At 40.5% G+C, this 14,660-nt stretch overlaps 2 protein-coding genes and 1 long non-coding RNA gene across 4 annotated transcripts; 2 read left to right on the plus strand and 1 right to left on the minus strand.

The window, feature by feature from the left end:
* Window positions 1-2,624: 2,624 nt before the first annotated feature.
* medag (mesenteric estrogen dependent adipogenesis) lies at window positions 2,625-4,588 on the plus strand. Of its 2 annotated transcripts, XM_079507815.1 has the most exons (6): window positions 2,625-2,863; window positions 3,033-3,169; window positions 3,394-3,518; window positions 3,715-3,882; window positions 3,994-4,050; window positions 4,115-4,588. In XM_079507815.1, the coding sequence occupies exons 1-5, from the start codon at window positions 2,667-2,669 to the stop codon at window positions 4,006-4,008; spliced, it is 642 nt and encodes a 213-aa protein (XP_079363941.1). In that variant the 5' UTR covers window positions 2,625-2,666; the 3' UTR covers window positions 4,009-4,050; window positions 4,115-4,588. The 2 variants fall into 2 exon arrangements, with proteins under 2 accessions (XP_079363941.1, XP_079363940.1); XM_079507814.1 differs by having other exon boundaries at window positions 3,994-4,588.
* A 775-nt stretch (window positions 4,589-5,363) lies between these two features.
* On the plus strand, window positions 5,364-5,888 carry LOC306927816. The gene is made up of 2 exons (XR_013790595.1): window positions 5,364-5,557; window positions 5,811-5,888. It is a non-coding gene; the product is annotated as an uncharacterized lncRNA (long non-coding RNA).
* Window positions 5,889-6,029: 141 nt separating this feature from the next.
* Window positions 6,030-12,900, minus strand: alox5ap (arachidonate 5-lipoxygenase-activating protein). Its single transcript, XM_079507668.1, has 6 exons — window positions 12,785-12,900; window positions 10,308-10,400; window positions 10,084-10,165; window positions 8,346-8,416; window positions 7,353-7,434; window positions 6,030-7,160 (listed from the first exon to the last, which is right to left on the minus strand). Exons 2-6 carry the CDS (start codon window positions 10,375-10,377, stop codon window positions 6,998-7,000), a joined length of 468 nt encoding a protein of 155 aa, XP_079363794.1. The 5' UTR covers window positions 10,378-10,400; window positions 12,785-12,900; the 3' UTR covers window positions 6,030-6,997.
* Window positions 12,901-14,660: the final 1,760 nt, after the last annotated feature.

Raw genomic sequence — 14,660 nt, forward strand, 5'->3', positions numbered from 1 at the left:
ACAACCAGAAGAACAACCTAAAACAGAAGCCAAACTATGAGCAGTCTCAGAGACCTCAGTGGCTCCCAGTGTTAAGGCAATGTCTTTGTGAGCCAGAGGGTGTGAGTTCAAACCCAGCTGAGCTCTGTGCATTCACTCTGGAGCATGATTTGGAGAAGAACACTGGGAAGAGATGGAAAGCTCATACTTCTCAAAGAGTATGGCGGCTCTCTGGGTTAAGACACTCATGTCTATGTGAGCCACAGGTTGTGGGTTCAAGTCCAGTCTTTCAGCTCAACACAACTTTTAAAGTCACGTCCAGAAGAACACCCTAAAACTGTGATAGGTTACAGAGAACATGGTGGTTCCCTGTATTAACTAATAATATATAAGGTTTATCATGAATTGAACATAAAACAAAACATAAATTGAATGATGAATGATCAATTCTGATGAATTGAAAATGGAGGACCCTGATATAAACAAGTCTTTACCTGGTTATCCTCAGTAGCAGTTTTTGTATTGACCTGTACTTTCTTTTGAACTGTTTACTGTACCCAACTGTGAATAATATTTTCAATCAATCAATCAATCAATCAATCAATCAATCAATCAATCAACAGAACACAGAAGGCAGATTTTGTTTGTTTTAATGAAGTTAACACAGCCTTAGTTTTTCTGACCCCAGTTAAAGGTATCTTCAGTGATTTCACTTATTTCAAATATCACTTTTCTTTTTTGTGATAATCCTCCCTACTATAGAGTGTGCTGACCATATAAGGAGTCCCCAATTCACCCCTGGGGTCAAAAAAGCTTAGGTTTCTTTTTTGCCTAGAGGGCCCATCCTTCATCCAATCAGGATTGAGAGGGGCCTTCTTCCAATCATGATCGAGCGGAGGCGGGCATTGGTGCACGTGCTGTTGGCCTGTTGCGCAGAAAATCACACCCGTGTGAGCTGATCGCAGAGCAGGCCTGCTTATTTTGTGTATTGTATATAGTCTTTCTTATTGCTGCATTCCTTGGCCCCTCTTAACGCTGCTTGCAGCTATATATTTTTGGGTCCTGGGGAGACATAACATTTCTCTTTTGGGACACAGACTAAAAAGTTTGGGAACCACTGAGAAAACAATACAACCCTGTGTTTATGCATGAAACAGCAATTCATCAGCTGCATCACAGTCTCACAGAGGCATGGACGAGGTTTGTGAAAGTAAGTTCCAAAAGTTGATTACAAATTACAAATACTGGGTCAAAGAATTTATCACAATAAAAATCCAAAATACTTGAGAAATGTATTTGAGATACAAATACGTCTTTTGTATTTTTAAAATACATTTTATAAAAACTGATGCAATGATTAGTCAATTCATAGGCCTGCATGGCAGTATACTTAGTCAAATTATAGATAGTACTCTATTTGAGAGTATCTATACTTTGACTTTGACTAAGTATGCTGAGAAATGGGTGTTGGAGGAAGTCGAACTGCACACATTACCCTAGTATTTCTCATTCGAGTGAAATAAGGTGTGCCTTGGTTAATTGTTTGCATTGAAATGAATGAATCATGTTTAAACACATGGGTTAACAACACTTCATGTGTTAACTCACATGTACAAATAAATCTACAGAAATGGAGCTAGGCAAATATTACACAACGGTAAACATGACGTCTCTGTTTCTTTATTATTAGCGATTACATTGTGCACTGGCATGCACTATGAACTTATTTATAGCCCCTGGCCCTGCTGGGAAGTAGGCCTAAACAAAATCACACCCGTGTGAAGTGAGTAGTGCAACTCCATGTGGGGGTCCCCGGGAAGTTCCATACCCACATGAACGTGCCCAGGGTACTGGCCCGGTTCAGACGAGCCGCCCCGCGTCCGAAACAGTCGAGAAATGACAGAGTTACCGTTTGGGGGTCCTTGGCGTGTCCCCGGAACATCCAGACCCCCAGGAACGCGCCCAGTGGCCCGGCCCGGTTCCGGGGAGCCGCCCGCGTCCGGAATGGTTGAGAAATGACAGTTACCGTGTGGAGGTCCCCAGGGAGTCCCTCTACTGTACTGTACCACCCGAAATCATCAAATATAGCCTATAATAAACTATTGCACATCTTTGTGGGGTTCTCCTGATTGGATGAAATTGGTGTCCTGAACTGAAAATGTATTTTCTGTTTAATAAAAAGATGGAGAGACAGCTCAACACAGGAATTCTCAACCTTTTCTGAGCACTGAACCCTATCTCTCTGTTACAAAAGGTTGTTTTAAATCGTTTTAATTGCAGTTAAAATGGGTAGGCTACACATGGTCTATAGCATTTAAATATAGTATTTTTTTTTACAAAAACATCAAACCCCATTTAACAGCATGCTGTCTTATGAAGCACAACATCTTGCTCTAACAACATGCATGCCAATCATTGTTGGCACACACAAAGCAAACATGCTATTATGTCCATGTCAATTTGAGCCACAATAAGTCATACAGTGACTCTTTGTTCTTTCAAAGTGTTTACTTGCTCTTATTTCCAGTAAGTAGGCCAGCCCTCCTTGTCACGTGTCACGTTTCAACATCTGGATGTATAAAAACAGCTGCAATCCGCTGAGCTGACACACACACACACACACACACACACACTACTAGGCTACAACAACCCCGTACACAGAGACAGGTTCTATCAGGCTAGAAATCATGACCGTAGACGTAGTTCCCGACGGTAAGATAAACATAGTAGAACTGGAGCATTTCCTTAGAAACCCCCCGTCTGACTTTGTGGTGGAGACGCACACAGGCTGCTCTTATGTCCATAGCAATGATAACTGCTTGGTGCTCATCGATGACTTCCAGTGCTGCAGAGGAAAAGTGGTTTTCAACAACTCACTGGGACGGTAAGGACAGTAAAATACCCAGTGTTAATTTAACTTAATTTAACTAACTTTAAATTTGCATGCAGTGTAAGGTTTATTACAATATAGATCCTAATCTATATTGTACCTAATCTATATTGTACTGTTACTAACTTTCTGACCCGTCTGTCTTTTTTGTTTTCCAATATAGAACAATTAAAATGCATCATTTGTGGGACTACACACGTGTCAGAAAGAGCCTGCTATCAAAGAGGATCTACATGCTAGTGTCTGCGTGTGAACAAACCACTTCTTTAACAAACAAAAGGGCCCACAAAGCACCGAAAGGTAATTTCTTCATTTCTAACTTCGAGCAGCGCACTCAAGCAAATGTGCTGTTGTTCATTTTCTGGATCATAAAGTTTCTGTGGGTCGCTGCATACTGCAGCACACTATGTTTGGGCCGGTTACAGGCAGTAGAAGCCAGTGAAGGCTGACTCACTCAAACATTTTTGCACTGGGTGGAGGAGGAAAAAGCATGAAGGGCAGCACTCAGACTCTCTTCTCTTCAGTTTTGTCAGTGCTGAAGCAGTTTGTGTTGTCCATGGATGGGAGCGACCCCTTCATCAAGTGGGAGCTGGAGAGAGGACTCAACTGGACCATCTCTTCTGTTGCTGGGGAGAGCTACAGGGTCAAGGTAAGCAGATGCACCTACACTGTAAAATCATAGTGTTCAAATGAAACCGAATACTGTCAAAGGTCTCTGTGGCCGGTCCACCAAATGACATCATAACGTCCAAGTCCATCATACATTTACAATGTGACCTACACACACTGATGTCATAGCCTACTCATTAAAAGTGTCCAACCCAACTTATTTTTCTTTTAACCAGATTGATTTCGGGGAGGCATTGCAGACCTGGGCAGGAAGTCTCCATGTGCTAACAGACAGAGGGATTGTCAAACCAGTATGGAGAGACACAAGTTTCACCCTCAAATACTATTCCGACGCTCTTTTTGACTTCTCACACTGGTTCGGCTTTAGTAAACGGCAATTTAAGGTAAACATATCTAGCCTATATCCCAATTATTATAGCCTACTGATTCCAAATGTTTGTCTTATTATTAACAGTGGCGTGCGCCTAATCATATGTTTCTATACCCCCTGAAAGATGAGGCTGACCTGAACTCTCATCATTGACTTCAGAGCAAGATATGAAGCTATTTTCTGCTTCCATAAGATTCCACCAGGGATTGTGTATGCTTCCATAAGATTCCACCAGGGATTGTGTATGCTTCCATAAGATTCCACCAGGGATTGTGTATGCTTCCATAAGATTCCACCATTGAGGGGATCATCTTGATGAACAGAATAAGGACCTGGGGTCTGGTACCCTACAGAACAATGCATCACCTGACCTCATTTATACTTGTTTGGTGCATGGAGGAGTTACTTAAGAAGACTTTCCTATTCATATTCAGAATTTGATTCTGATATAAGAATGTTGAAAAGTACTGGGAGAACTTCCATGTCTGTATTCAAATCCTGAAATCAAATGTAAAATGTGTCATTTACAGCCAGGAGATATAAAATCTTCATTATTAATGTTACACTGAGTGATTTAGTACATCTTCACATTTACAACTGTTAACTTGTATGATGATATTGATTGACATGTATGAATGTGTGGGACAGGACACTCAATTAACAAACTTAATTTGATGTGTATATAGAATATTTTTTTGTCTTTTTATTTCTGTTTTTGTTAATATATAATTGTTGCATATCCTATGTCTCCCAGAAAGAATTGTTATGTTCTGTTGGTTTGATATGTAAAATAGCCAATAAAAATGTAATTCATACATCTTGGGAATAGATTAGATAGATAGATTTGTTTTGTTTAAGAATTGTGAAACTTATTTGTTTTTCCAAATAATTAAAAAAATGTATTAGCGTGTTCTCTCCTCCGCGTCATCAGTGCCCATACCCGGTTGACGAAAGGGCCTATCTGTGTGGAGTTTGCATGTTCTCCCCGTGTCCCCTAGGGTAGGTACCCTCACAAAAAACGCAGTAATCCTGGTCTCTAAACTACCTCCCCATGCCAGCCGGAGCGCTTGATGGAAGGGAAAGGAACTGATCGGAATAACGTGTTCCTTCCACGCTCTACGTCCGGCCGGCGAAACTCCCCTGTCAAGTGAAAAGAAGCAGCTTGGACTCCTCATGCATGTAAGGAAGCATGAGGTCAGTCCGCTGCCCCCCCACGTTGGCAGAGGAAGTGTAGCACCCAGGATTACATTAGAATCAGATAATTGGCACTGGGTGAAAAAATGGGTTGCAAAATCGTGGGATAAAAATGATAGAAAAATAAATTAGATTAATTAGAATAAATAATAAGATGAATAAATAAGCACTTATAATGGTGTTTATTGTATCAAACTAAAGTCAATGTTTTTATATAAAATGTATTGCCTTTTAGCTTAATATTTCCAATGGAGGTATCCACAGTTTCACACGTCCACCTAACTCAGATGCAGGTGTGTTGAGAAAGGAAGATCCTGCACTACTCTTTGTTACAGTAGCATCACACTTTATTGACATTAACGTTTCAATCCCTCTGGAATTTACTCTAAAGTATTTTAAACAATTCTTACTAACATGATCATCAATAGATTGCTAGATATAAGTTAGAATGCTCTGTGCACATGTGTGGGACAGGACAGTTATCATGTAGGAGTGTCTATCAGTAATTGACAATTTATTAAAAACAGGAACACATGGGCTACTTTGCTTATAGACTTAATGTAGAGCTTAAAGGAATAATGTAAATAGGCTATTAATACTATTAATGGTGGTTCTTTCAAATACCGTTACATTTCTGGGTCTGATCATAATATCTGCCAATGGCTTTAATGATAGAGCTTGATAGTTTATTGAAAGGAACATAGTAATCTCAGAGATGACATGCTTATGTAAAATCAGTGAATACAGGGCTTGCTACATCTCAAAAGGTGATCCTTTCAATAAATACAGACAAAGTTCTGATAAATGTCCTTTTAGTTTGACTATGTTGATAAGAAATCTAATTTGTTAACAGAATTGATAGTTTGGTGTAGTAAATGCTAATTAATGCACAAGCTGCTTAAATAAGGAGAAGCAATAGAGATCACCCAATTGTAGTTGACATATCATTCAGGTTCGTGGGCATTGAATAACATGTCATAATAATAGAAGAGAAGTGTAATATTGATATTCAATTTGAAAACTTTTATCTCTAAAGGATTGAACTATGATATTGAATGGTATGTCATGCTCTAAAATCAAATTTAGGGTTCACTTAAAAAATACAAGTATTTCATTCAACTATTAACGACTTATGATAGCTACATTGCGCATGTATTCATTCATTAGATATTAGTATTCTTGTGAAGAGACATAGCGATAAGTAGGCTATGTGTCACGGTGTCTCACGTGTTCCTGTTTTTCGTTTCACTATCTTATGTTTGGACAATAATGTGACAGACTGTACATATCCTGGTAAATGATTGAGAACCACTCCCACCGTAGAATAACTGTGTCCCACACCTCTGCATACAGAAGGCCGACCATTGTCTACTAATGCTAAGATCCTGGTAATCATGTAAGTGATTAAAATAAAGTTGTTTATTGAAAAGTAGCTCTACTCAGTCTAATGCAGTAATCATTGTTGTTTAGAGTGTTCAGTAACAGGACTCTCCCATCTCCTTAGTACCGTAGGCCTAAACAGAAAACTGACTTTCAGCTCGGGACACCAATTTAATCCAATCAGGAGAGAGACATCACACAAGTGATTTATCAGTTGACATTGGATGAGAACAAAAAGCATACACAATTGGAACTGAAACGTTACAAAATGTAAGCTCATGAATGGTTTCTCTGTCCTGGTAGGATAAAATTGGTGTCCCACCTGACATTGTATGTTCTATTAATAGAGTATGAACAATACATTGTGATGCTTTAGCTAACAAATAAATCATATAGTGGTCAATGGGAATTTAGTGGTTGAAAGACGTGGGGGAAAAAGACAAGTTTATTCTTGTACGACCAGGTCGCTTGCCAACATTTTTAAAAAGTCACAACGTAACACAGTCATACCGGCGATATAGGCCTATCAATAGCCATTGTATGCTTGCACAGGACTAAGGGATGAGGAGGAGAGCAGATGCTGCACTGGTGATGGTCTCCACATACTCCTTGTAGTTGTCACCATAGAAGCGTGCCAGCAGGTAGTTGAATATTCCCACCACGCACATGAGGATCAGGAAGAAGATGACACGTTTTCCGAACAGAAAGCCTGGAGTGCTGTGATACAAATGAGGGATGGGAATTAGTGAGACACGCACACGCACACGCACACGCACACACACACAAGGAAATAGCAGATTTTTGTCTGATGTTTTGGATAATTACAATTTTGGTCTGTAGCATGCATGAAATAGGGATGCCAGATTAAATCATTTAAACTTAATTGGGTTAACAGGTTAAATAATTCACCTTTGACAGGTTTGCCCCATGTAACCAATAAAGTACTTCTGCCTGACCATGAGGTAGAGGATTCCAGCGAACGCAGCAGGAGCTGTAAGAAGAAACCAGAGACAAAGTTCCCTCAGTGAAACAGGAAGTCCAATAAACCTCTCAACCTGTGGGGTCGGGGGCCCACTGGTGGGCTGTGAGGTGGTGGGCCACAGATCGATGGGCCGCCAAACGCTTAGGAAAATAATGATAGTATGAACTTGTAGAGATTTCATTGTATGTTTTCTTCACAACCTTTTCTGGATCAAGTAGGCCTTGATCCAGAAAATGTTGAGAACCACTGACTGGTCTAATTGTTTCTTAAGCCCTAACCACACCAAAGGGTCACCATGGAACTCCTTGGGTCCAAACAGTTGCAAGGAATTAACACTAAAACCGTCTTGACCCTTTGGTGTAGTTAGGGCTTTAGACTGTGAAATCCTCAGTGATCACTTAAAGCTGCAATCCCTAAACTGTATGCTCTGGGATTGGAACCCGCAGGTCTCCCACGCTATGAAAGTTGAGACCATTAGAGCAGGTGAGATATTGTGCCTAGAGCTGCATGCATTACCTCTTGTCAACCAGTAGGTGTCCTACCTGACCACAAGATCTTAATATCTCGAAGGGATACCACCTCCAACCACTGTAGTTGTGTTAGTTCTATTGTATTAACTTACAAAAAGAAAAAAGTTAAAAATAAAACTTTATTCGCAAAATATAGTTTTTTGTATTACAGCTCTTACTCCGAGAGTGTATAATGAAACATTTTACACTCGTTAAATTAACAGGATATTACTGTATTACTCATTGTAGGCCTACTGGGTGGAGTTTTTATCTGTGGTACTATTACTGAAACGTTATGTGCTTCCACAAGGCCACAACCAATATGACAGATACAATTAATTGATTTACTTGTAGTTAAAGTAATTAACATGTAATGAATTAGCAGTTAAACTGCAGTGTCAAGTTCATTACCTTGGTTGAGACACAACCCAGCGCACCACATCACTGCCAAGAAGGTGGGATAGGCATCCATACAGTTACGACTGCAGAGAAGAACAACCAATAAACTGTGATTACTGTTGAAACCATATTTCCAGAGGAAGTGGTCTTGTATTGCGATCAACGACGATAACCAGATATTAAGCAATCACAAAATGTTCTGCCTCTGTGTTAAACAACTTATGAAAGACTTGTAATGTTTGGCCAGTGCAATGTTTTAATCTTTTTGCAAATCCAAAGACAAACCGAGGCTAGTCAGCCTGTGACATCAGTTGCCTATGACATATTTATGACGTACGTTTAAATGTAATTTCCTAAAAGATGGAGATAAAGGATAAAGATGGCGATTTAAAAAGGAAAAAGTGACTCACTGCCTGCCTGAGAGGGGGCATGTAGTGTTATTTATATTGACTGACATTTTAAATATATCATCATTACAAACTGAATGTGCATTATAGGCTACAAACTGAATGTACCAGAAGCACTTCCTTTTTTACAAACTAGGAAGGACTTTGCAATACATGCACCAAGAAAAAACTGTCAAACTTTGCTCAATGTGTTCATCACTTGTACATAGTGTGAAATCAGTGGACAAAGCATGTCTACTCAAAGATGCCTTATTATACAACAAAAGCAACTTAAACCCTAGAGGCTTCGTTGCTGATCTCCAGGGGTCTATACATGGTTCCCTGTGAGCTTGTAGATCTGCTATCTTTGCCAAATGTTTGCCTATATTACATGCCCAGAATTAGAATATGGATGCTACGTTTCATGTGGTTAATTCCTATTTCACCTTGAGTTGTTGAACATTTACTAGACAGATTTGGGCAAGGTTTCAGCCCAATCAGAGCCCCAATGACCTCCATATTAAAAACAATTGTTAAATATTTAAAACATATGAACCTCCACAAGCCAAGGATAGTTGGGTGATATGCTGTAAGGGCATTACAGCAGCGGCAGCGAATATTATGAATAAAACAGAATAGCTCAAAATGTACACCGGCTACCTTCGTAAACGTTAGCGAGCTCTGAATGCAATCTCATTACAGTAACTATCTGTGTTGTAATCAGGAGCTGAACTATCCTCTACATTGACAGAACTGATATTCATGTGAATGCAAAACCAAATGTAAAGTTTACACGAGTCACATGCAAATCTGATCTACGTAGTAAAGACACAGATTTGCATCAACTGAAAGGAAGGCCATACAGCAGGTCAGGATAACATTGTGTTATTGAATATATTATGGTCTGCAATAAATATGGTTTAAAGCAGTGGTTTTCAACCCTTTTCATATAAAAGTCCATTATTAATTCGGCATTTGAGCCACCATTTGATGACATAAAGGCTCTCAGACCAAAGACCAAGAATATGTTGTCATTGGATACGTTTTTGTCCACAATTTCATTCTATATTGTTGTTACTATCATAGGATAGATAACAGGCAAACATTGATCAAAATAACAATTCTTCTACATTCTCCAATTGTGTAGTCTTCTTGTTAAGCAATGCAGATATTTAACAATAATTGAACTCTTGAGAGCATACAATCCCGTAAGGGTCCATTTGGTTTCATTTCACTCTCTCAAGAGTTAAAGATCTATAAGGGTCCATTTGGTTACAGACTCTCCATCATTTACCTGGGGACCACTTGGAACCTCCTCAAGGACCACTAGAACACATCTTAGACAATATGGTAACGTTACTTACTTGGCACATGATACTCGTTCAAAAGCAGTCGGATGGGTATTTGACGCCTTGCCTTCTCTCTCTACCTTCTGAGCAAAGAATGCTATAAGCAAATGTAAAAGTATTAATTCAACGTATGCATCACACTACAGTTTTACACAGTTCCTTGATGTAGCAGGGGATGAAATCATGAATACATTGATTTAACATAAAAAAATCATAATAAACAAACACATCTCTCTCACCATTCTGAAGGACACTGATGATGGTGACAATGACAAGCAGGTAGATGTGTTCCACTACAACTGAGTCCATGTTAGTTAGGTCTGAAGGAGATGCTTTCAGAGAGAGACAGACGGACAGAATGCGTTTCGGTCAGGCCTTAATGAGTGTGCAGCTAAATAAATGACAATCGTCCTTCCTATGCATATCCGTGAATAGTTCACGCCCCCACGCACATCTTGTGGTTTCCTCTGTGAACTGTGTACCGTAAATCAAGACCCATCACTTGCTCAATTTGTGACTTTATTATTATAAGCCTAAACATATTATATAAGCCTAAACATATGTGGCAGACTCACTTTCATTCATTGCAGATTCACTGCCACTATGCGTTACGAGACATGAATGCATGAGTGTGTTATTATTGTATAAAATGAAATCAGTCACAAGATGTATTTATATTGGCCACATGACGTCTCACGTCGTCACGTCAGTGCTCTAAACTAACATTAAAAGTCCATAGACTTGGCTGCCATATGATGTAATTTCAAAAGCAATGCATTGGAGGGGCTAGCTCCCCTCAAAAACGAATATACATAATGATACAAGTGAGTAGGCCGACTGCTCAATAGATACTAAATAGTATGATGATGGTAATATACTGTGTATGTATTTGAATAATGTAGTACTAGTTCGTTAGTACGATTATTGTTAATATGTGGTTTCATTTCGGACACAACCAATAACACAAATCGAGAATTCATGAAGCAAGCCTGCTGCTGTGAAGTCAGTTGTCAGTCCCAAACACATTTTATGTGTCCCTTTAGTTTGGGTTTCCTACCTTTTGATTTTAATTAGGCTAATATATTTTTTAAATCACACATTCCGTGCTCAGCCAATCAAATCATTACATGCACTCGTGCTGCGGGTTACAAATCACCCGTGCTGCAGGTTACAAATCACCCGTGCTGCGGGTTACAAATCACCCGTGCTGCGGGTTACAAATCACTCGTGCTGCGGGTTACAAATCACCCGTGATGCGGGTTACAAAGCACGCGTGCTGCGGGTTACAAATCACCCGTGCTGCGGGTTACAAATCACCCGTGCTGCGGGTTACAAATCACCCGTGCTGCGGGTTACAAATCACCCGTGATGCGGGTTACAAAGCACGCGTGCTGCGGGTTACAAATCACCCGTGCTGCGGGTTACAAATCACGCGTGATGCGGGTTACAAAGCACGCGTGATGCGGGTTACAAAGCACGCGTGCTGCGGGTTACAAATCACCCATGATGTGGGTTACAAAGCACGCGTGCTGCGGGTTACAAATCACCCGTGCTGCGGGTTACAAAGCATGCGTGCTGCGGGTTACAAATCACCCGTGCTGCGGGTTACAAAGCATGCGTGCTGCGGGTTACAAATCACCCGTGCTGCGGGTTACAAATCACCCGTGCTGCGTGTTACAAATCACTCGTGCTGCGGGTTACAAATCACCCGTGCTGCGGGTTACAAATCACCCGTGCTGCGGGTTACAAATCACCTGTGCTGCGGGTTACAAAGCACGCGTGATGCGGGTTACAAAGCACGCGTGATGCGGGTTACAAAGCACGCGTGATGCGGGTTACAAAGCACGCGTGATGCGGGTTACAAAGCACGCGTGATGCGGGTTACAAAGCACCCGTGCTGCGGGTTACAAATCACACGTGCTGCGGGTTACAAATCACCCGTGCTGCGGGTTACAAATCACCCATGATGCGGGTTACAAAGCATGCGTGCTGCGGGTTACAAATCACCCATGATGCAGGTTACAAAGCATGCGTGCTGCGGGTTACAAAGCACCCGTGCTGCGGGTTACAAATCACACGTGCTGCGGGTTACAAATCACCCATGATGCGGGTTACAAAGCATGCGTGCTGCAGGTTACAAATCACCCGTGCTGCGGGTTACAAATCACTCGTGCTGCGGGTTACAAATCACCCGTGCTGCGGGTTACAAATCACTCATGCTGCGGGTTACAAATCACTCATGCTGCGGGTTACAAAGCATGCGTGATGCAGGTTACAAATCACTCGTGCTGCGGGTTACAAATCACCCGTGCTGCGGGTTACAAATCACCCGTGCTGCGGGTTACAAATCACCCGTGCTGCGGGTTACAAATCACTCGTGCTGAGGGTTACAAATCACTCGTGATGCGGGTTACAAAGCACACGTGATGCGGGTTACAAAGCACACGTGCTGCGGGTTACAAAACACGTGTGCTGCGGGTTACAAAGCATGCGTGCTGCGGGTTACAAATCACCCATGGCTTTCTGTGAGGTTAGGGTTAGGTTAGGGTTTAGGATAGTGTTAGTACTGGTCTACGGTAACGGGGGTCGGATAATAGCCAGGCTATTAAAAAAAAGACAGCAGTTCAGAGTGATGATAGGCCTACTAGACAGATACATCACCAAGTTATTACTATATTAGTGTTGATTTTGTGTTTATTTCCAGCTTTTGGTGTACCGTTTCAAATTATGTCAACAACATGACGTCACAGGGATCTAAAAAGTACCGGAGGTGACGACGGCGACGACATATACACAGATTACACACAACACGTTATTTTGCCATCGATTTGAATTCCACTTCCACATGACGTCACAGGGGAATTTCCTACACAGCCACGCAGACCTGACAGTTGGCAATCTTGGAACCAATAATCAAATAAAACTAAATCTGTCTACAGTCGTGAAATTAGGCAACTGGTGACGTCATGCTTGGCGAACTACCAACTTACATGATATAAGCCATATTTCCACAAGGACCGCTATGTCTCCCATATGGTCTAGCGGTTAGGATTCCTGGTTTTCACCCAGGCGGCCCGGGTTCGACTCCCGGTATGGGAACTCAAGTTTTAGTTACATCGTCATATAACTCCCATGCTGTTTAGAAGTAATTCACGTCATTCTTGTTGCAGAGCGGTGCTTAGGTAGTCTGGTAAACCCCTCCTCTCCCTTGAAAACATTACATTCCTAGGCTACTGCTTAGGAGGCATATAGGCCTAAGGTTAAATAACGAAATATTGCAGTTACAGAAAATTAACACTAGGTGGCGTATTAACATTAGCAATCTACGGAAACGAGTCACTTCCAAGTTCTAGTTTTCACTTTTCAGCAGGGTTTAATTCATTTTTATGCGCGTATCGTTGGTATCAAACATGTTATAATTTATTTAAAAAAAAATCCAACATAACATGGAGTAGGCTAGCCTGGGCTACTGTTCTTGGCATTACCACGTTAATGGGCAAATCCTTGCCTAGGCATATATTAAACACAATATTAAGTAATGCAGATACTACTACTACTACTACTACTACTACTCAGTTCAGCTGTAGATGGCGCAGTCAAACGATTGAATGACCGTTCAGCACGCAGTACCTCGAAGCACAAAGCCCCTGGAAGTTTTTTAAAAGCACATCAGCCTGTCATGTTTCAAAGTTATATTATGCAAGTTGTTCCGTTACTTGATTTATGATTGTGTAGTCAAGCACATCAGTGAGTGAACTGAAATCCTATATGTAAATATGCAATTTGCATTAGGCTACTCGAAGTCTAAATTCGGTTGCTTTTGGGGATCATTTCGTATACATCGCATACTATTTGTGCTACTTAGTACTTACCTTACTTTTTTTTAAGCCAAAAGTTATATCCATTCATTGAACAGGCAGATTGAAGTGGCAGACTTCTGTACTTAGTCTTCGTTTGACTTAAATCAAATCATGGCTAGTTTTTTTTTTTTTTTTTTTAAGTGCAATAATTAAGTGCATTTCCGACTTCTCACCTTAATTTCAGATGAACTGCTAAACATTGTTAATTAGCTGGCCAACAACATAAAACACTGACTCAACAATTTACAGATAGTCAATTTGGTAATTATGAAACTTCTCTCCCAAGTAAAACAAAAATCGCACATTTTGAAAAGTAGAATTTGCATATAATCTAGCCTGTGTCCATTACATTCCTTACCGTCTTATTTGACTTATGATCAGTGCATGCATGTTGAGTTGTTCAAGGCCACTTGGAACATATCATGCTCAGTTTCTTAACTCTGACAAATTGGACATTGTAAATATAAATGAATCGATAAATTATACCAATGGTCTCATGGTTATTATAAGACTATTACATAATAGTTCAATAATATATACATTTATGTTCTATTGTGTCTAGTGACAAAGCACATGGTTAGTGCTCATTTTATGTGTATTTTTGCCAGTAAACTTTTACTCAAAATATGGCTGCCATCAGGAAACAGATTTCATGAAGTACGTTTGACATCCAATACAAAATTAGTTGGTGGCAAACATTTTCATTTGAACTGGTAAAAAAAAAAGCAGAAT

Source organism: Electrona antarctica (genome assembly GCF_951216825.1).
Source record: "Electrona antarctica genome assembly, chromosome: 8".
NCBI classification, from domain to species: Eukaryota; Metazoa; Chordata; class Actinopteri; order Myctophiformes; family Myctophidae; genus Electrona; species Electrona antarctica.

Bases quoted from the DNA above. Each gene is read 5' to 3' on its own strand.
- medag (XM_079507814.1), top strand. From the start codon at position 2,667: ATGACCGTAGACGTAGTTCCCGACGGTAAGATAAACATAGTAGAACTG. The intron at 2,864-3,032 runs GTAAGGACAGTA...TTTCCAATATAG, and splicing joins TTCAACAACTCACTGGGACG to AACAATTAAAATGCATCATT. The intron at 3,519-3,714 runs GTAAGCAGATGC...TCTTTTAACCAG, and splicing joins GGGAGAGCTACAGGGTCAAG to ATTGATTTCGGGGAGGCATT.
- alox5ap (XM_079507668.1), bottom strand. From the start codon at position 10,377: ATGGACTCAGTTGTAGTGGAACACATCTACCTGCTTGTCATTGTCACC. The intron at 8,417-10,083 runs GTAAGTAACGTT...TCTTCTCTGCAG, and splicing joins GAACGAGTATCATGTGCCAA to TCGTAACTGTATGGATGCCT. The intron at 7,161-7,352 runs GTGAATTATTTA...TTTGTATCACAG, and splicing joins ATGGGGCAAACCTGTCAAAG to CACTCCAGGCTTTCTGTTCG.